The sequence below is a fragment of the Acipenser ruthenus genome, chromosome 3 (assembly GCF_902713425.1).
Source record: "Acipenser ruthenus chromosome 3, fAciRut3.2 maternal haplotype, whole genome shotgun sequence".
NCBI lineage: Eukaryota > Metazoa > Chordata > Actinopteri > Acipenseriformes > Acipenseridae > Acipenser > Acipenser ruthenus.
Genome location: NC_081191.1, coordinates 106,615,731 through 106,638,551, shown reverse-complemented (window position 1 = coordinate 106,638,551; position 22,821 = coordinate 106,615,731). Strand labels below are relative to the sequence as shown.

Below are 22,821 nucleotides of genomic sequence, written 5' to 3'. Positions count from 1 at the left end.
GCGAGTATATCGGTTTCTTTATTATAAATACACACGCTGCAGCTTGTGGGTTGGTGGCTGGCTTTGGCACGAAGGATGGGTATCATGGATTGTAAACTCCTTTTAGGGTGAGTTTGATGTGTTATAGTGTTTGGTTTGTTTATGTCTTTAATGGCTACGCGGTTTTAGATGCTTGCGTTACTGTATTTCATTTCGATATGTTTTGTTCTTGCGTTGCCGTGTAAAGGTATGCAGTGTCTTGAGTACACCCGAGTTTGTGTAGGATACAGCGTGTGTCTGAATAACACTTCTTGCATGTATTTTTTTTCATCCTCAGAGTTGTGCTGTGTATGCTGTTACCTTTGGATGCGAAGGCGCAAGCGCCACCAGGTAAGTGGCGTTTATTTAATTGTTCCGTGGTCTTTTGTAGCTGCCACTTGACCTGCTTAAACGGGAAGTTTGTCTGAAATGTTACAAGCTGTCTCTGCCCTAGCACGGTCTTGCTCTTAAAAGCGCACTGTATCTGCCGCATAACCAACGTTGTGTTCGTCATTAAAACCGGTTAGTTCTCTGAATAGTTATTGAACCACTGCAAGTGATAGTAAGTCTCTTGTCTCTTTGCCCGCAGGGACCTTTGTTAATGAGTGTCGGGACCGATACTTCTGGCTGACTACGAAAAGAAGCTTCCTAATTGGAGGGAACTTTCGTTTCGATATCATTGGTAAATATGATTTGATCGGTAACAGTAAATTGTATTTGCAGGATGCCTCAACATAAAATTAAGCCTTTTTTGTATTTAGGTAACGACGGCATTCACCCTCTGGACGATAGATACGCCGCATCCTGTGGCTTTGCCTACTCTGTTAATATCCCCGGCGACCTGATATTCAGGGCTTCTTTCTTTGCTTGTCACGTCTCCAGCAATGTGAGTCCTGTGCGGTCACACTTCACACGGCCAGCTCCGTATGTATGCCAGCATTATTACAAGCGACAGTGTCGCCTTGTAAACTAATGGCTTTTCTCTCTTTTTAGAGCGATTCGGAGTTTAGCTTGAGGTTCCGTTTCGTTCGCATCGACCAGTTCAGCAGAGAGACTTACTACCCGTTCTCTATGACGTGCAGTACTACCAAGCAGTGGTACCCCCGCGAAATCGTCTGTGAAGAGAACTACATGGAGGTAAGACCTCTCCAGTCCTGGGTTTGACCTGTACTCCCACTAGCTATAATACATTGCCCACAATAATGCCTCACCCTTTGGTCCATTATCCTTCTGCAGATTTATTTTCTCTTTTTAAACTACCTTTTTGTGGTACCAGTTTTAATAAAACAATACTCTAATTCAATCAATATTTCCCCATATTTTATTGTCAACATGTTGCAACTGAAACTGGTTTAGGACAGAATACCAAACACTAATTGAATTACAAGTATTGTAGAATTTATTTTGATTAGAAATCCAAATTGGTGTGCATTGCCTTTTTGCTTCCCATATTTGTGCATTTTATATTTACAGCATTAAACTGAAGGTGAATTATTGATTCTTTGTGCATTTGTTTGTTTCTCTAGTAACAATACACAATCTGGATGTGCAGTCCTCTACCAAACCCAGGCAACAACTGCAACCTGCCACTGTTGGTGTTGCTAAAATGCAGTGTCTGATTGTTTTACAGTTGTCCCTTGTACTCCTTCAGAAGCTTGTATCAAATTCTCAGTAGATTTCTTGCTGCATGGCTTAATTCTAGCTGGTTGTGACTTGAGCCCAGTACCTGTAACAGGGTTCCTCTTGGCTGATCTAGCCATCTACTTCTGTAAAGTGACGGGCTGCTAGATTGTCTTTAAGCTATAGGGAGGTCTGAACCTAAATGATTGTATAACGTTATCCCCTTGTCATCTTTAGATATCTGTAAGGAGAAATGTGCCAGTTATTGCTCAGGAGGGGATGGATACTGAAGACTGGCACGCTGCTCTCCCTGCAGTAAGTTTAAAAGCCACTCCTGTTTTGGTCTGAAGATGTTCATGCAGCATGGCAATTGTATAGGGTGCTTACAAGCTGCTATCCAGCTCGCAGTAGCATCTTGTTGGCTGCTGTGAGCAGGGCTATTGGCTTGTGTCTTTCTGCAACCTGTCCTATATTTCTAATTTAACAAAAGGTATAGCTCATCTTTTAATAACATGATGTCTGATGCTCATGCTGCCATATATATATATGAATGAGCATCAAATGTATCGCTCATATTGGGATAAAATGACATGTCTCTGTGCAGTGACTCTACTGTGCTGACCAACAATTGATATTTTACCATCTGAAGTTATGCTAGTCACAGGCTAGAATGTGTGGCCACTGTTGGAAGCAGTACGCATGCTTTGCACCAGGTTTCGGATGTTGTCTTGTGGAATCCTGGCCCATTCCTCTTGTCATGCCTGGATAAGCATCTGCCTGTTCAGTGGTCTCCCGAGCCCTAGAAGCCACATGCCGCCCAAGTTCATCGCACAAATGTTTAATTGGGCTTGGGTCTGGGGAATAAGGCATGACTCTCCCATTGTGCAAGAAAGCTGTTGTGACATAAGCAACATGTGGCCATTCCTGCAAGACCATGCACGTTGGCCTATTAGGATGGGCTTGCAAGAAGGGCACCAAGTGAGGCCTTGGGACTTGATCAACGTATTGCTGTGGAGTCCTGTTTCCATCAATCCCTCACTGGCAGCGGAGTTCTGTAGCAACTAGACCATCACACTTGGACCTCCCCACCGATTGGTCTCTCGTGCACAACCGTGTCCCTAATTAGGTGTATATTAAGTGCCTATGTTTCAGTCCTAGTTTGTCTTCTATGCAGGCTTGTGACTTGCTGCTACTCTATGCAAGTGTGAACTGTCTTAAGCTTCATAACTTGTCTAGCTAAAATCACTCCACACTTTCCCAGTCAACTTGGCTTCTTGCCTCCTACCCCAGTCCCATAAAACCAGACTAGCCCCTAGACCTTCTGACCAGCTGCTGTCTCTCCTGTGTTCCAGGCCCAGGAAGCTATCATGTCAGTGTGGCAGGTTGTGTTCCACAAGACCGGACAGCCAGCCAAATCCATGAATGCCTCCGTGGCCCAGTCTCGGGGCTACATGATCAACTCCACCTCCAGTAGGATCCTCTTCCGCTCGCCCTATAACATGCCGGAATCAGAAATGCTTACAGTAAGACCTCTCCAAAAGCACTATTAAAATATCGGGTTCTGTTTTTAGCAGAGTTCCATATTGCTCCATCGGTGTCTCCAAGCACACTTGTATTGCTTCTGTGCCTGAGTTCATGCTATGTTCTTCCAGGTTAATGGAATCCAAGTGGAAGCAATCCGGGCAACTGTCTTCTACAAGCAAAGGTGGATGCTGCTATTGGTGGACACTTCTGCTGCCTGTACCAAGAGTAAGATCTAAAGCTTGGCTATCTTGCCATGGTCCAGAGGCCATGTAAAACGACTGCCATGGTGTGGTCCTCTTTTTAACTGGACAATTACTAGTGCAGTTACTTCTACTAGGTTACAAAAGGAACATCTCTGCATGCTAGCACTACAGAATTCTACAAACAAGGGCCATGATCATGGCCATATTGATTGCCATCTGCTTGCACTTCCTTTTATACAGAAATTCCTAATGGATACAAGTTTTTAACTCCAACTGTCTTTTCCCTCCTAGATCTTGGCACTTTTGATGGTACACATTTGGCTTGGGTTGCACCCAGAGTCCTCACTCCACTGGTCCTGCATATAGAGAAGTTCCAGGACAAGGGTATTGCCATGGGTGTGGAGGGGAAGCTGCTTGACCTTGCCACTATCCGAAGACGGAACTATGAACTGAAAGTCAATGAGACTTTCATAGATATCTCTGTTCCTTATGGCGCGGAGGGTGGCTACCTGAAGGTAATGGGGGGGGGGGGGTTGGTTTAGCTCTGGCGTTCCTTCACTGACAACCAGGCAGGTTCTGGATGTGTTGCAGACTCTCTCTACCCCCTAGATTGCGTGCCCTTGGTGTTTCTCTAGATGAGCACTTTGACAGTACACCTGCTTCTGATATCCCAGACACCTGGGAAATGCTCCCGTGGCAGAGTGAAGTTTAGCTGACCCTGAGTAAATCCTGGTTTTAATCTACACGTTGGCCAATGACCCTTCCTTTCCAGCCTTGGTTCTGCATGCTTTTAATGGAGTCCACCTCCTGCTTTACTCTTGTGACCATGCCCTTCTGTCTCTTCAGAGTCGTGTTATAAATAACCAGTACAACCGGATCTACGCCATTGACCTGTACCTTGAGCACCAGTGGGCAGATGACCAGTGGGAAGCGACCCAGCACCGTTCTTTCAAGCCAGTCCGCACCCCCTCTATTGCTGAGACCCCCTTTGTTGTCAACAGTGAGTACGCTGCCTGCTTTCCAGCATGGCATTTAATGGCCTTGCTGTGGTGCCAATGTGTAATGCAGTGGGGGACGTCCTGGACTAAAACACTAGCCCTGGCTTTAAATCTGTAATGCAAACCCTCCTCCATCTTAACCTCCTAAATGCCTGCGTTTGTAGATACCATCCCAGCAGAAAAGGTCTTCACAGTGACCCTTGGCATCTTCAACCCTGATGTTGAGCTGAAGAACTTCACCATCAATGGGGTTCCTCTGACCCTTCCTGAGGCCATCAACCAAGGCATTGTGCTAACTGAGGTCCAGCACCCCAATGGCACAAAGTCTTTTGTCCTGAAGGTCCCCTTCACCCACCCACTCATCCCACAAAAGGTAGGGATGGAAGCATGCCTATATGTTGATGGAACTCAAAGCTTAAGACCCAAGCTGTACCGGTCTATTCTCCAGTACAGTTGCTGACTGTTACTGCTTCTTTACACCATTTGTTGTTCTCTGGCAGTATATTGGCAATGGTGTGAGGGAGTTCACCTTGAATATCAACTACACCTTGAACATCATCCCTGAGAATGCGCCTTATTTCCACCCTGCAACCATTGTGTGTCAGATTAAGGATGTCGGTAAGTATTGGGGCTGGGAAGTGTCCCTGAGCACTGATTGATTTAGACCACGGGTGTCAAACTCTGTTCCTGGCGGGCTACAGTGTTTTCTGGCTTTCGTTCCCCCTGAGCTCTCAATTATTTATTTCTTAGCAGATGCCCTTATCCAGGGCGACTTACAATCGTAAGCAAATACATTTCTTGTGTTACAGTACAAGTAATACAATAAGAGCAAATTACTTAATGGGTCTAATGATGATTAACCGGACACATTCAACACTTCTCTTCAGGCCTCAATGCTTCATAGGTAGTGTACCTTGACTCCAGTGCATTTCTAAAACCATCCACTGTAAAAGACCTTAATGTTTGATAATTCAACAAATTATCTCAATTGTTAATTGAGAGTTTTGGCATGAAAACCAGAAGACCCTGCGACCCTCGGGCTGGAGTTGACATCCCTGGACTAGACCAAGTCTCTCAACCAAAGGATTGGTGCACTGGTTGTGTGCCCACCCAGGGAATTCCATCATGAAGATGTCTCCCCTTTTTTCAATTGAGCTAGTTTGCAAGCTCTTGAAAGCCTCCTGAAAAATGTTTGCTGCTAGCATGCTGTCATCTTTCTTGGGATTTGCATACACCTCCCACACTAACAGACATGCACCCCTATTGGCACTTGCTGTTTGAGAGAAATGATGTTCATTAAAGCACTGCTGCCCAAAGAAGACTGCCAGCACTCTGCTGAAGCTTGAACTGTCGACGCCTGACCATTACTGAAGGTGTGGTTGGTAGTTTTTTTTATTGGCATACACTTCAGGCTCTTGACTCTTCTTTCCTCCCCAGTACTTCCTGTGATCAAGGGCTCTTGTACTGAAAAGAGCCTAGTCTTTGAAGTGACGCGTGGGAACATGGACCACCTCTGGGCCATGTACATTGAGAAACACCAGCTTACCTCTGAGCTGGCGGCTCAACGGGGCTACATCCTCACCAACCAGACCAAGTTTATTCTAGAGGTGCCGCTCTTCAGTATCGGCTGCATCTATGAGGTACACATTTCTGGGGGCCATTAGGAATGTACTTGGCAGAGTCTCCCTAGAGGCTGAACTGGGTGTTTTGTAGGATTACATTCTCGTTCTGGGTTTGAGACTTTTTCTTTTCCTTTGTTTAGGTGTGTGAGCAAACCTGAGCCTTGTTAAATCTGTAGTTCTCCCTGCATGACTAGGTTGGAAAGCCTGCCCCTCTGTTGGTGTGCCATCAAACTGGGATGTTTTTTTTCCCCTGTGTCGCTTGTCTCCCTCTTTTCCAGGATATCTCTCTCCGAGGCCTCTTTGTTCGAGTAGAACTGACCCTAATCGATATTGGGACACTCGTGGCAGTGCTGTCCGCTGTACAGCGCTGTCAATTTCCTACCAAGCAGCTGTTGGGTAAGTAGTTCCCCAAAGTGGGCTTGACTTTCTGTCTTGGTGCTCTGCACCTCCCTGCTTCCATGCCTTGCCATTTTCTACACGTGTTGACTAAGCAATCTCTAACATATGCTTTAGCCGTATACCTGACTCCTCCTTCTCCATTGCTATAGAGAGTATTCCACTGATCACATATTGCTTGCAACAATCCGTAGTGCCACTTGCCCAACTTCTAAATGGTCTACCTGGCCTCTTGGTCTGCGGTCAGGTCTCTATGCATATTGGTGAAGGCTTCTACCAGTACGTGCACCACAGTGTGATCCTTTAGTATTCGGCAGGCTTTGTTTGACCTGAAGCAAAATTAATTCTACAGGGTCCCGCAGCACTTTTGGCCATAGCTGTAGGTATCGTCTCGAGGCTACTTGGTACACGATTTGGTGTGGCAATCTTGAACTGGTTCATGCAGCAAGTTCTCATGGAATGCTTCAACTTCACCCCATTCTCTTCAGTGTGCATGCCTAATGGTGTGATGACGGTGGTGGCTGTCACCATGGAGCCCATACCAGTAGTGGAACCCAGCAAGACCACCCTGCTGGATAAGACCTGCAAACCCAAAGAGTTTGACTCAACCAGGGCTCTCTTCACCTTCACTGTCAACACGTGTGGGACCAGGAGCAAGGTGGGTTTCCCGCATGGTGCTGTAGACTCGTGCAATAGCCCTTCATACAGGTCTTGTATTGGTGGACTGTACTAGATGCAATACGTATCCCTAAAAGTGCTGTGGACTAGCCTTGCATGTCTGCCCTAGTAAAGACTACAAGATTGCTTCCCCTTGAACTGTTTTTAAAATTGCATGTTTGACAAGTGACAACTCCTGTTTGTGTGTCTTTTTTTTAAATGTGCTATTGGCATACAGATTTCTTTCAAATGGGGCTGCTATTCTAATTTCTAGTAGTGGGTGGGGGTGCTTTGTACTAATGGCTTGATCTGGCAATGTTTCAGATTGTGGAGAACTACCTGATCTATGAGAATGAGGTAGTGTATACCAGAGCTCTGTTCCCAGCCAATGCTCCAGTCATCACCAGGGACTCTGAATACAGGTGAGCATGAGGAGTCCTGCACTTCTAGAAGGCCTGAAATGGGCCTACACTGGCACCTCTCGATACTGACTTTTTAGACTTGGGGCATGCTGCCCAATAGATAATGGTATACTTCCTGTGAAGATTTGCCTCTGAAGGAACCATTTAACAAATTGCAAGTAGTGTACAGTAATGTGTTTCAACTGCATTTTAAAGACCTTGGTAGTCTTATCAAATACTACTGCAACGTGTCTCCCGTAGGCTGACCATCCGTTGCCGCTACCCCCTCAACGACACCATGAAATTGCTAGCTGAAAGGAAGGCTGTCCCTGCCCCCTACTCTAAAAAAAGTCTTGGATCCCTGGAGTTCTATCCTTACAGCTCTGAGCAGAGAGGTATGGCTTCTAGTGCCTAGTTTTAACTTGCCCAGTCCCGGGACAGTGTTGGTCAACTTTTATCCTGACTACCAGTATCCACCTACTACTATGACTCCATTTCTTGATTTCCCAGGCCCCAAAGCCAGAGATGTTCTGAATCTGAAGGCCCGTCTAGCAAGAGGTTGGTACCTGGTACACCCTTCATACCCACCTACCTTTAATGGCCAGGTTCTGTAGTCTTTCATCCATAACCCACCAGGAATGGTGGCTGTACACATAATGCGCTTTAAAAGCATAGCAGCGATGGGCGCTCAGTCAACCTTTCTCCTTCCTGCCAGATGTGACCTTCTCCCAGTTCTATCGGGAGTTCCCAGTGTCCAAGTCTGGGCTGGAGCCCTTGTTCCTGGAGGTTGTGCTCCTCCACCACCAGAACCTGGCTGACCACCTCATCCTGCGGGACTGCTGGGCCACAGAGACCCCTGAACTGGACGCCACCCCTCAATGGGACCTGGTCACTGACGGGTAAGGGGGTGGGGGTGACGAGAGTAAGCAGGCAGATGGTATTGAGCTGGAGTTTCATGGTCACTTATGCCAGCTTTTAGAATGTGTGCTTGGTAGAGGTCTAAACTTTACTTGCTACTCTTGCTATGCTGTAGACTTGCATTGCATGATAACCTGGATGCCTAGATAGACGTGACCTGGCAAAGGCCTTTTCAGCATTGCAATGGGCTTTGGCTTCATGTACTTCTGCAATGAGTTGCATTTGCCTTGATTGGTGTTCATCTATATATGGTAAACACACACACCATGGCAGTTTCCCTCTGGTGGGAAGTGCATGTAGAACACACTTGGAAGTCTTTTGGAGGCTTCCTAATGTGCTAGGATTCAGTCGTTTCCTAAAATGACTACCTTTGTCCTGTACTTCACCCCTCGAGCTCCATGCCACGAAACCCAGTGTGCGATTGCCTCCAATGTCGTCTCCTCCTTTTCTGCAGCTGCCTGGTCAGTGGCGACTCCTACAAGACCCGGTTCCACCCAGTGTCTGCCAGCGCTCTCACCAAGAGCCCCCACCACCTCAAGAGGCTTGAGGTCCAGGCTCAGTCTGTTGCAAACCATGCCCTGTGGCACCAGGTTGGTAACTTTTCAGTGAGCTCAACCCGAGCCTTTTGATCTGCATTCTCACCCTCGGGTTAATACACGGCCATCTACTCTAGGTTTGGGGTGGGGGAGGAAAGCTCCCATGTCAAACGATAGTTTAAACCTCCATCTAGACCCTGAAGTAGCTCCCTATTTGAACTGGTGTGGAATGACTCCAAGGTCAGAAATGGGCAGTCCTGCTCTAGAAATGGCTTTCTATAGGCTGACATATTGGTTGGCTGTGTATGAGGCTGAACTAGGGCTCTAACACTGTCGTCTGACCTTTTTTGTGTTTTGCAGATGTACTTCCACTGTCTAGCTGTGGTTTGTGCTTCTGAGAAGGCAGGTGTCTGCAATGAGACCTGTATCGCTGGAGACAAGAGATCAGGTAGGGAGTAGTGGTTAGGGCTCTGGACTTTTGACCGGAGGGTTGTGGGTTCAATCCCCAGTGGGGGACACTGTACCCTTGAGCAAGGTGCTTTACCTAGATTGCTCCAGTCAAAACCAACTGTAAAAAATGGGTAATTGTATGTGATATCTTGTAACAAGTGTAAGTTGCCCTGGATAAGGGCGTCTGCTAAGAAATAAATAGGCAGGGTGTATCTGACCTCTCCTGCAGTGGATATATGATACCCATTTGTATGTTCTATCGACTCCCAATTGCTCCTTTTTGGATCTAACTCTTTTGGGGTATGTCTTCCAGCCCGCAGTGTTGAGCTGGCTGACTCTGTCAAAGGCTATATTTCTGCTGGACCAGTCCAAATTGTACCCGAGGGGGAAGTTGCCAGTGTTCAAGCAGCCGGTAAGCAGTAAAGCACCAAGACACTAATCCCCTGCCTGCCCTGTAACTGTGTTCCTTTGCATGGTGATGAAGGTTAGGAAACTGCTGCCATTTTGGCTTTTGCATGGGAAGCTTTGTGTATTGCACCAAAGGGGAATCTGGCGCCAAAAGGGCACCTGCAGGGGCTGTAGTTTTTCTAGACCTCTTCTGTTGCAAGTTTTAGCCAAACAAATGCTTGTCCCAGGCACGCTACATAATGTAACCAGTAGCTGTGCTTTCAAATTAAGCCCTCCAGGCTAACTAGCTCTGCCTCTTCTACCCAACACTTGCATCTCTTCCCCCAGTGCACACATTGGGTATTGTGTAGCTTCCTCAGGGTCCTAATGCTTGCCATTGTCTACTTTTCAGGTGCGACTCCTCCTCTGGTCCCCTATATTCCAGTCTTGGGAGTTGCAGTGGGAGTCCTTCTACTTGCTGTTGTAGTGTTTGCTGCCAAAGCTATGAGATGTTGGGTTTCTATTTAATAAAAATCTTTGAATGTGAAATTGTCTCGTGTGTGTGGCTAGCTTTCACATTTGCATCGGTCAATGGATCTGAATTAACTGGGGTATTGGATGGCTAAAATGATGCCTGCAGTCTTCTTCAGCTAACCTTTGAATGTCCTTTTTCAATAACTCTTTCCCATGAGAGGATTCTGCTGTTGCCTCACTAAATGATGCTTTAAACCTTTTGGTTTTCAGCCATGAAGTGAAGAGGGTTTGCAGTAAAACTTGTGTGACCCAAGCATTGGTTGAGGGTGACGAGATCTCTATCGGTAACCTAGACCTTTTTTTACATGCCTGTACGCCTTTTGCCATTTCAAGGGAACGGTATCATAGTGTAATGATTTGGTCCAGTTTACCACAGTGTTCACAGGCAAGCCACGTTTTTGCAGTTTATAAATTGAATCAGTTTTTATTCCCCCCTCGCAATCCGTACTAACATGTACTCCTAGGAGGAAGCATTGCCTTCCTAGTTAGTGGAGAGGCAAGTTGTAACCTGTTTTTTAGAGCTAGCACTGACTGCTGTTGTGCAAATAAGATTCAATTCCATGACAATCCCCTAGAGCAGTGCTTCTCAACCCTGGTCCTGGTGTGTCTTGTTCCAACCGAGCTCTCAAGTACTTAATTGAACCCTTAAGAGCTCGGTTGGAACCAAAACGACCAGGGTTTAGAACCACTGCCCTAGAGAAAAGGAGGGGAGGAAAGCCAATGTGTCTTGGGAACCTGCTACTAGGACTGCTGTAATGGTTAATTATTAGTTCAAATCCAGGGAGGGGCTGTGTATTTTGTCTATCCATTCTACGAGGAACTACCGTTCCTCTCAAATGTACAAGTTAGAAAAACTTGTTTGAAACTACCAAGCATCTCTGTATAGCGCAAAGAGTTTAGCTGTTTTTGCCATGTAGCAGCGGCAAAACTAAATGATTTAGAATTCCCATCTGTACCAGTATCAAAAGTCTGAAACTTCCTTACAGCAAATGTGGGGGGAATAAAACCGTACATGCCTCTTGTACACAATGCGATAGAAGTCGTCAAACTAAGGTAACATTGTTATTCTTCCTCTTCTGTCTACTTCTTAAGGGTGTGTAGCGACTTTTTCAAACAGAAAAGCTAAATAACTGATTCCACATGTTGATCAACGTCAAAATAAACCACAGAATGCAAGCGCTTTGATATCCACACCATTTATATGAAACCATTTGTTTTAAAACGGCACATCGCAGAAAAAAATACGTGGTCTGAACTTGCAACATGACGTTCTTGACGAGCACACGACCTTGGCCCACTGCGCAGTTGTTGAAATGCGTTTTATTTTTTAAGCTTGCATCCGAGCCTGACCAGCTTTTGCTGAAAGTTCTGCGCGATTCTAGGAATGTTCGATTTCCTGTTTGAAAAATTCTAGTTTCCTGTTTGTTTGGTAGATACCACAGCATGGAATTGTACACGAGTGGTATGCAGCTTCCTTGTCTAAATCTCTGATAAATTGTAGTTCCTCGTTAAATTCAAGATAAAGGGATTTATTTGGTAGAAATAAACGATTTAAACAAATACATAGGAGGCATAAATACATTTAGAAATAATTTAAATAAATGTAGAAATGAATACATAAATGTATAAATAGCAAGCTAGAAAATTACGTCATATTAATTGATTTGGCTGATGCGTTTATCCATAGCAACTGACATTTATATACCTATATACAAAGTACATGTCTCATGTAAATATATATATATACAGTGTGTGTGTGTATATATATATATATATATATATATATATATATATATATATATATATATATAACATTTCTATTGTAAGTTGCCTAAAATTAATAGCGCATCAAAGAAAGTCACCAAGGTTGAAACATTTAATGGTAGCTACTGAGTCAACATTTACATTGTAACGTTTAAAACAGTCTTCTAAAATGTAACAAACAAGGGTCATTTAAATGTGTTGGCTGAAAAAAGTAACAAGCAGACAAAACTGATTAAAACAAAACAAGTTTGAATGACAAATTCGGCAACATTGTCGAGTTTTGTAAACATTTAAAACTTAGGCTGTGTTCATACAGTAATTATACGGACTGTGTTGCATAGCGTTACGCTGACTTTGAAAAACAAAATGGTAAAACCAGGGTTAAGTGCAAGTGACAAAACCGAAACTCTGTGTTTTTCTTTACACCCACTAAAGTACATATGACGTTTTAAACCACTTCGTGCTACTTAAAGTTTACAAACGAGAGGTGGTCATTTCAGCCCATCTTGCTCGTTTGGTTGTTAGTAGCTTAGTGAGCGAAACAACCTATACAAAATAATCTGAACAAGAAGAAAACATATGTGATATATATATTTTTTTTTAATCCGTCTAGCATGTTGTGCGCTCGCAAGCACGCTCACGCACAAAATGATCTGGCCCGTGAGCAGAAAAATTCCAGTTGAAACCAGTAGATCTTATCAATTGGTCTCAACTGGAATGAACTGGTCTGTACTACTCACCAGTAGACGTATCAATTGGTCTCAACTGGTATGAACTACTCACAAGTAGACATCAATGGGTCTCAACTGGTATGAACTGGTCTACACTACTCACCAGTAGATCTCTACTGGTCTATGGTATATTAGTCCATTTCATCAATGGGTCTCAACTGGTATGAACTGGTCTACACTACTCTCCAGTAGATCTCTACTGGTCTATGGTATATTAGTCCATTTCATCAATGGGTCCCAACTGGTATGAACTCTCCTGCACTACTCAGCAGTATCTCTACTGGTGAGTAGTGCAGCAGTAGATCTCTCAAATAAAGAGAACACTATGTAACACAATTTTTGTTCCTGGGTAGTAAGTGTTATTTCCTAATTGCTTATACCTCAAAAGTATAGAAAATGGCTATTATTCCCCACAAACTTTGCTTTTGTGACCAGGACAGTGATATTTTGAAATTTACCTATTTCCAATGAGAAAACGGGTGAATTTGTGTCTTTTCGTTCACATAAAGTCAGAAAAAAACAACATATGAATCCAAATTAACATGTATTTATACTAAAGTAATACAAAAATGACTACAAAAGATTTAGAAGTGAGTAGTTTTTCGAGATTTACGATTATACTGTAAATCACTTTCACGATTCAGCCCCCAAATATAGTCTCCCATCATGTTCTCGTTATACTGTCCTTCATTGACAGCTCATCCAGGAGCCTCAAAGCCGTGCTACTCCATAATGGTAACAAGTACCCGTCTCTTCCCCTGGCTCACTCGGTGCACCTCAAAGAGGATTACAACAGCATCAAGACCTTGCTGGACGCCTTGAAGTATCATGAGCATGGCTGGGACCCCCGGAAGGTGCTGATGCCACCACTGCACATCAAATTGGGCCTTATGAAACAATTTGTCAGAGCTCTAGATAAGGAGTTGGCAGCCTTCAAGTACCTTCAAGACTTCTTCCCTAAGCTGTCTGAGGCAAAGGTCAAAGCCGGTGTCTTCGTCAGACCACAGATAAAGAAGATCCTGGAGTGCAATGAATTCCCCAAGAAGCTCACTAGTAAGGAGAAAGCGGCTTGGAACAGCTTTGTCGCAGTGGTTCGGGGCTTCCTGGGCAATCACAAGGCCGAAAACTATGTGGAGCTGGTTGAGACTCTGGTGAAGAACTACGGCACAATGGGCTGTAGGATGTCCCTCAAAGTCCATATCCTTGATGCTCATCTTGATAAATTCAAGGAGAACATGGGAGCGTACTCGGAGGAGCAAGGCGAGCGCTTCCACCAGGATATACTGGACTTTGAACGCCGCTACCAAGGACAGTATAACGGGAACATGATGGGAGACTACATTTGGGGGCTGATTCGTGAAAGTGATTTACAGTATAATCGTAAATCTCGAAAAACTACTCACTTCTAAATCTTTTGTAGTCATTTTTGTATTACTTTAGTATAAATACATGTTAATTTGGATTCATATGTTGTTTTTTTCTGACTTTATGTGAACGAAAAGACACACATTCGCCCGTTTTCTCATTGGAAATAGGTAAGTTTCAGAATATCACTGTCCTGGTCACAAAAGCAAAGTTTGTGGGGAATAATAGCCGTTTTCTATACATTTGAGGCATCAGCTATTAGGAAATAACACTTACTACCCAGGAACCAAAAAAAAATAAATACATTTTGTTACACGGTGTAATTGCAAGCTACTGATAGTAGCTAATTATAGTAGTATGTGTCTGCATCCACAATAATAGGCTCCTATTTGAGTATATATATGTTACTCGTGTAAGCTTTTATTCAAAATTCTAAATTATAGCAAAATAATGTATTAGAAATGAATACAATGTCTTACCTTAGCTACCTCTTTTTCAATGGAAGTTTAAAAAGAAAAGGACACTTAATTTCTGATATTATATTTGTTTAATTATGTTAAGAACAATAAGAAAGTACAAAATCTAGTCATTCCATTAATATTTTATAAAAACTGGTCACAGTTATAAAATATGAAAAAACAAACAGTATATATTATTTTACAATTCATTTACAATGGACTGATGAACAGGTTGCAGAATTGCTGGGGTTTTTTTAACATATCACAATAACATTGCATAGAAAACATATTACAATTTAAAATGTACCTTTTCTCTTAGTCTATGAGAGGTTAAAATAACAAACAAGTAAAAAATATGTAAATAAAAAAATACCAAAACAAGGTTCTACCAAGGTTCTTTTTCTATCACAAAATGTAATGGTAACTAATGAAATCTTCAGTCTGGATACCTAAAGAAATAAATGACAGGGAGCGTCTTAATATATCAGGGTAAGTGTACCCCCACCAGCACTTATTATCAGAGCTGAGTGGTCCCATAACTTCACAGATATCTGTGAGCATCTAGTGGAATTGATTCCTTGACATTTCACAGCTGTATTCTCTAACACTGCACTATCTGTAAGTATTGAGACAGTGAAGTCAAAATTTGTATTTTTGCAGTATACTCAAGCAATTTGGATTTCAGATGAAAAGATGAATATGAGGCAAAAGTACAGAATGTCACCTTTTATTTCTGGGTATTTCTGTGCATATATGTTTTACCATTTTAGAATAATAACACTTAAAATAAAAGGTGACGTTCTGTACTTTTGCCTCATATTCATCTTTTCATTTCAAATCCAAATTGCTCCAGTATACAGAAAAAAATACCAATTCTGACTTCACTGTCCCAATACTTACGATGGGCACTGTATATATGGGCTTAATTGGAACACACATGGACGACATGTGTAAACTAGATTTGGTGGGCTTACAGAATACATTTACCCTACACTTTTTAGTCCCTCTCATATACATTTGGAAATTTGCAAATATATGCAGTCTGACCAAAACAAATGAAAATACATTTACATACAATATCCGTTGCACTCGGTACAAGAAGTCATGCTCGTTTGTATTCTGAACACATTGTAATATGATACCGGCAATGTCTTGTCTTTGCTCTATATCAAACATTTTTAAAAATATAATAATCTCGTTTTCAATGGTGGCATTGCTTCTAGCAATTTTTATTATTTCTCCCATTCTTTGCCCTGTTACTTTCATACTTTTGCCCATTTACAACCATTCTGCTGTAAACAACCAAAGTCGACGGTATCTCTTTACCAGCTTCTCTGAATAGTGTCTGCTCTTCCTGTCCTAAACTACTTTGTACATAGCCTGGACCCAGTAGTGTTATTCCATTGCTTGTATCAGAAGCCTGAAGTTCTGGATAATCTGTTAATTTTGTGCAGAACTCAGCAATGCTTGTTTTAATATTGTGGATCTCTTTAAATAATGGAATTGCTTTGTAAAGCAGAAATTTGTTAACGACTTGTTTAGCTACACCTTTTGTACCTTTCACTAATTGTAATAATTTACCATTACCAGACTCAAAAACAAATGCTGAATGTGCCCACAGTGGACCCCAGAGTTTCACACTTTTTGCCAAATGAAGCAAAAGATGGACATTTGATGTCATGTTAGCTTCACCACATAATGATTGCAGCTTTACTACAAATTCGAGCAGGAGAATATCAGCATTATTCACATCTTGAGGTAAAATCGGAGATTGTAACGGAAGATAAATTGCTTCAACAAGAAGTGCAAAGTGCTTCAGATACCTCTCTGGCAGTATTCCTTTCAGACAGGGCAAACTATAAAATAGTAACCAATTTCTCCATTCAGATGCTTTCCAGTACTTTCGGTCTTTTACTGATCTTGGTAATCGTGCCATATTCTGCGGTGGTTTAATGCTAAGTAGTCTTGAATCTATGACAGCTAGACATGATGGTGAGCCTATATAACATTCTTCATTTGCATACTGAAGCCACAGCTCTGTAAGTTGCCGTGTAACACCCAAGAGCACACAGTGCATGTAGTCTGGAGTAAAGCCCCAGACTATTCCAAAGTAGGGAAGATTAATTAAAGGAGAAGGACCTTTAACTCCGTTGTATATAATCCTTTCTCTTAATGCAGTTTTCATGTCATTCAGCATTCCCCTGTCTGTCCTATCTGCATACTCTACTTCTGAAACTGGGTATTTGACCTGCCCTGAAACCAACATACCAGGGTGATAGCACCAGCTGCAACCAAAGTATCCATTGTACTGTGTAGAATTTTGCATGGCAGGTCTTGCTACAGAATCTACACAGCAACAAATACCTACAATTTTACTTGTTACTATGGTCTTGTCCTTTTTCCTCCATTTTACACCTAATTCTGTAAGCATTTTGGCCTCTTCTACAAAATGCCCAAGAAATATATCCATATTTGGATGCCCCTTGCCAAACCACAAACCTGCTAAAATCAAATGTTTACCCCTTTCACTGGGAGGTAACATTCGCCATCATAAATGTCACATATAGACTCACGGTTAGTCATTTTTCTGGACATTCTATACGACAACACATCAGTACCCTCCAGCTTTTCTAGTAAACATTGAATCTGAGGAGCAAGTGGTACACTTATAAAGAAATTTCCTTCATCCAAGTTGTCTATGTTACAAACACTGTGACACTGGGGGCATTTTTTCTCTTTTTCATCAAAACCCTTACAGTAATTTCCTACATATGTTTGACAAAATGTACAATAAAAATGAAATTTTGTCAACTCACATGATTTACTAAAAACCTTACTGAAAAGATGTTTCGTATCTGGGACAACTTCTCTCTCAAACAATTTGTTAATTATTTGAAGGAGATCCACTACAGCAACACCAGTAAGGGAGTGCCTCATGGCAAATGTCATAACCATTAAAAGTGCCTCTGCTTTTGTTGTAGAAACAAAATCGCACAGATTGAAATTCAGGTCTGGATTTGACCCCAACATATGTAAGGGATCATTTGAGAAACCAGGACCAGGACTTTCCACATTACCGCTGTTCCAGATGACATGTGTTCTTGATCACTGTCTGGTTCATCAAACTCATCAGGAAGGTCTTGAATATTTACTTCATAAGCCAGTTCTCCACTGTTGTGGCTGTAAGTTATGTCTTCTGTTCCAGAGTGTATCTGTAAAATATGTATTTTAAAAGAGTAAAATTAAAGTGTTGGCTTTATAAAGAATAATTTTCACATAATAAGCGGCAGACCCAGACCCAGTTGCAGGTATGAGTCCCGGAGCAGCGGCAGCAGTTACCCCAGCTACACTATATTATGCATTACTGTTTGTTATATTCATGGTGTTTCTTACCGTAGAACAACTGCTGCCTGAGAGTCTGTCAGAATCTCCCACTAACTGTTCTATAGTTTCATCATTCTCAGTCTGTTAAATAAAGGCAGAATACATGTAATAACGTTATGTTTTGGGGTTTTTTTTGTTTTTTTTTGGGGGGGGGGGGGGAGAACAGGATGTTATCACTAGAAAACATTACAGACAACTTGCAATCAATTTTAAATGTGAAATAAACTGCTACTCCTGTTTTATAACTCATGCAAAACTAATGAATGGATACTTACCAAAGGCACCTCTGATAAAGCAATATGATGTTTTCTTTCATGCAGCCACTGTGTTGAGCGCGGCCTGTAATCTTCTACTCCAGGTTCTAAATATCTTTTATATTTTGAAGGCCTTTCCATTTTTTAATTCTGCTGAAACATATACAATATTTTTGTTTACTTTCACTTAACAATTATGAATAACAAGAGAAAAAAACCTATTAATTTATAATAAAAAATACTAAAAATATTACAAACAAAAGGGTATTAAGTTTTAATACACTATATACTTTGTTAAGTATTGTGATTCATTTTTGGTTTAACATACCTTTTGGAAGTTTCTCGAAACCGCTGGCTCCTCTTGTCTCTGTCGTCATTCCCCGTTGTCGGTTAATGGTTGTTACACGCGCGCTACTGATGCAGCTTTACAGTTGCAATAAAATTTGAACAGCTGCGCGAGAAGATTTGGAATTTTCAGACCGGTTCATCTTCGCTAAAGGCTAGAAGGTAAGTTATGTTACCTCTGTGTAATGGTATTTAAAAATAATGTAACTATTACTGTGAAAATTGTAATTTGACTTTTTTCTTGGTAATTTGGGGTGTTCGCTTTTGTCAGATACATTGAAGATGATGTACGTGCTGTCGTAGTCTTTTATTAGAGACTTCAATCCTGAAACGACTAAAGATTTTGACAGAAAGGAAATTTACCAGATTTACTGGACTGAAAGCCAACAAAAACTTCCAGAGGATAAGCATAAACTTAAGCAACATCTGGTTAGTTCTAATAACTATTATAAAGGACAAATTCTATTACTTGTCAGGTAAGGACGTTTTATCTTTTTTTATTTAGGGTGAATGGGACAACGAGGTTAAAAGTAAAAGTAGGCTAATAACATAATGACAAAATAAAAAATAACTAGGATACTTGTGAAAAGAAAACACGTTTGGACAATTATTTTGATAAAGGATATTAATACAATTTCGAATGAATAACTTTTTGCAAAGATGGCATTCTATGTAAGAACTAGGCCATATTGAATTGTCTCATAAACATTTCCAGATGACGAGAAGGATTTAAAGAAACACATTTCCAGTGGAAAACGAATCCATGTTCCCAAGGCTAACCATGATGAAGAAATCGAAGAAAATCAATGTTTTAAAAATCTGGATCTGGAAATCTCCGCAATGAAACATTCAATGGTAAGTATCTTAATATGTAAAAAAAATAAAAAATAAAAAAATAAAATAAAATAAATAATAATAGTAATTAGAAACCCATATATTTTTATTTGATCTGTAATGGTTTCTTGTATACTGTGCATTAGGTATTTATTATTTTATTTAATATGTATTTGATCTGTAATGGTTTCTTGTAGGCGACAGTGCGTTTGTAAAACGCTGTGGTCCACTATGAAAGGCGCTCTATAAAATAAAGATCGATTGATATATTTCTAAATACATTTTAGCAGGAACAAAAAAGAAAAACCTTTCAGGCACAGAAGCAAACAATGTCGAAAATATTAGAAATAAAAAAGAAGGCAAGGAAAAGAAATCCTCTATTCAGAGAAAAAGGATTATGTGGAGGAAATAGAATCCAGCAGCTCTGACGACTCGGACGTAGACCTTGTACCGTCCAAACTGTTTAAAGAAATGAAAGAAAAATATAATGCAACAGAAAAAAACTATGAAATCCTAAAAAAACAAAAGAGGAATATGGACGAAGAAATGTCAATGTTGAGAAAAGAAAATCAAACGCTAAATACTGAAAACAGAACCCTGAGGGACCTCAACATTAAGTTGCAGAGCAACTTGCTTAGCAGATTTCCAAGAGGTAAGAATTATATTTATGTTTACAGTTTAATTTATTTCATATAACCCTCCTATTTTGCTCAGAATTTAAGTACATCTGTTATGTTTTGGGTCATTGACATGATGTCATTGCAAAGTAGCTTATTTTATATAGTTGTTCAACATACTCTCTTCAGTTACCCACCAAAACGTTTTAATATGTACTCTTATTAGTCATACTTGAGCACATCAATAAAAAAAAATGTACTCTTTATACTGCTTGGCCTTCTTGTACTTATAAATGTGCTGGGGTGTATTTACATGTACTTGGCCCCAGGTTTGTTTTCTAGTAACATGTTTTGTTCATTGTTTTGTTTTTCCAGAGTCAGAGCCCACAACATCTGAAAAACCTATTGCTGTCCATGAATTTCCAGCTTCAAAGGAATCGCAATATATTCCTTTTGATTGCATTGATAGAAAAGTAAGCTAAGCTTTACACGATATCCAATTACATACAAGAAAGGACAAGCTTGTTTCTAAGATACTGAGGCAATACTATAATTCAAAATTAAACCCTGTACCAAGACTATTTGATGAAGTTGTTTATATTATGTAACAATCTATTAATATTTAAATGTTAAAACTGATGTTCTTTTACAAAATATTGTCCCTCTCTATAATTGTGTTGAAGGTGTGTATTGGAGAGGGCATTTGGTTGCCAGAAGAAAAATGGATATAGATTTCCAAGGCAAGCAAAGATTCCATTTTTTGCAAAGAGCTTGCTGTAGCAGTCTGGGGTTCAGAAGAGCTAAAGGACAGGAGCACAGAGGGCAAAATCTGCAACAGATTTAAACAAATGAGAGCAGTTGCAAAACGACAGCAAAACCTGTAGAGCTACTGGGAGAGCAGTACCAGTAGAGACCAGTAGAGCTTCTGGGAGACCAGTGCCACTACAGACCAGTAGAGGTACTGGGAGACCAGTACAGACCAGTAGAGGTACAGAAAAACCAGTAGAGCTACTGGGAGAGCAGAACAGACCAGTAGAGGTACAGAAAAACCAGTAGAGCTACTGGGAGACCAGTAGAGACCAGTAGAGCTACTGGGAGACCAGTGCAACTACAGACCAGTAGAGGTACTGGTAAACCAAAAGAGCTACTGGGAGACCAGTACCAGTACAGACCAGTAGTGGTACAGAAAAACCAGTAGAGCTACTGGGAGACCAGTATCAGTAGAAACCAGTAGAGCTACTGGGAGACCAGTGCAACTACAGACCAGTAGAGGTACTGGTAAACCAAAAGAGCTACTGGGAGACCAGTACCAGTACAGACCAGTAGAGCTACTGTTTCCAACCCAAACCAGTAGACCAGTTCAGTTGTCCAGAAACCCATTTGAAACCAGTTGCCACAGGTCACCAGTAGAAACCAGTTGAACATTTTCTGTTGGAATTTCCACTAGGGTTTGCTACTGAATCTCTGCTGGTAGTCTTACATTCTGTGTGTATGTTGTTACAGTAAAGTGAAATGACTGGCGTCGCTATATCTGAACTTAATTAATTTTTTTTAAGAATGACAGACGCAACACTCTGTGGAGCTTTTTATTGCCCTGCGTGACACGCTAACGGCCCCTGTTTGGGCCAGGACCACACCACCAAACAAGAAAGCCCACTATAAACCCTCGACCCTGTTCCGTATCCTTCTCTCGGTTCTTGTCTGTATCCTAATCCTTTTCACTAGCACCTTACTCTCAGGCAGTGTCCCTCAGCTACCCGATAGGTCTCCCACGATTGTCAGTCTCTCAGCACGTCTTTCTCCGTCACTCTCTTGCACAGCCCCCCCCTCCCCCACCCCAATCACTCCCTTCTCCCGATACAGACCACTATGCTGGCACCATCCCTGGTAATGGGCCAACCAATCCAGATGCAGTACCACGGTCTGGCCTCGGGGGAGGCGGTACACCACCTCACTCACTCGCTTGAGTACCTCGCAGGGCCCCACCCATTTGCTCTCCAACTTCGGACAGCGGACCCGAGTCCTCCGGGGGCAGTACACCCAGACCAGATGCCCCGCTGTGAAGTGTCGGCCTTTAGTGTGAGCGTGAATTCAAAGCGCAGCAGAGTGTTTTGAACGTATGCTCGTTACACTCAGTGTGTTAGCAATTTACATTCAAAACACTAGTCTTTTTGGAGTGTTTTGGGCGTCCTACACATTCATTTTACATTTTTAAATTACTACCAATGGATTACGAAGCACTCCAAAGAGATCAAGATGCCTTACCATTTAGTGAAACAACATTTCAAAAGATACAGTAACTGAGAGCATTAATAATTGCTTAATAATGTGTATCAAAAATATGTTACGGGTTATTGCCTTCGCTGTAAACTAATGGTGCAGTTGTCCACAATGTCGCTATTATTGATGGTTCGGTTGCATTTTGGTAATGCCTTAGCTTTAAAGACATTGGGTTGTGCAGATCTACCATTAGGTGGCACTATAGTATGAAGCGCTGCGGGTGATTCGGATCAATGAACCTTTTGGTGAAACACTGGTTCACGGCTGAAATAGTAAAACGGTATAAATTGCACGCTACTTAGCGCTACTGTATTATGTGTATTTATATTATTAAATACCGTTGTTGTAATCAAAACCCTCTGAAGATTAACCCAACACTCCTCGGCTTTGCCTCGGGAGGGGGCAAATGATAAACACGCTCCTATTTGTCAATAATTAAGATCATTCCAATAAACGGATTATTAAACTCAGGTGCTGCCGCCCCGATTGGTTGCAAGCTAATTCAGGCGGCTTTATAATCCTGTA

At 41.8% G+C, this 22,821-nt stretch overlaps 1 protein-coding gene across 1 annotated transcript; it reads left to right on the top strand.

The window, feature by feature from the left end:
* On the top strand, positions 1 to 10,279 carry LOC117394638 (uncharacterized). Its single transcript, XM_059020735.1, has 23 exons — positions 1 to 107; positions 317 to 369; positions 608 to 700; positions 780 to 904; positions 1,012 to 1,155; positions 1,876 to 1,953; positions 2,991 to 3,161; positions 3,291 to 3,387; positions 3,657 to 3,880; positions 4,212 to 4,365; positions 4,528 to 4,736; positions 4,864 to 4,981; positions 5,801 to 6,003; positions 6,264 to 6,381; positions 6,870 to 7,039; positions 7,363 to 7,460; positions 7,701 to 7,834; positions 7,950 to 7,997; positions 8,155 to 8,338; positions 8,812 to 8,947; positions 9,254 to 9,341; positions 9,657 to 9,755; positions 10,143 to 10,279. Exons 1-23 carry the CDS (start codon positions 76 to 78, stop codon positions 10,256 to 10,258), a joined length of 2,892 nt encoding a protein of 963 aa, XP_058876718.1. The 5' UTR covers positions 1 to 75; the 3' UTR covers positions 10,259 to 10,279.
* The last annotated feature ends 12,542 nt before the right edge of the window (positions 10,280 to 22,821 follow it).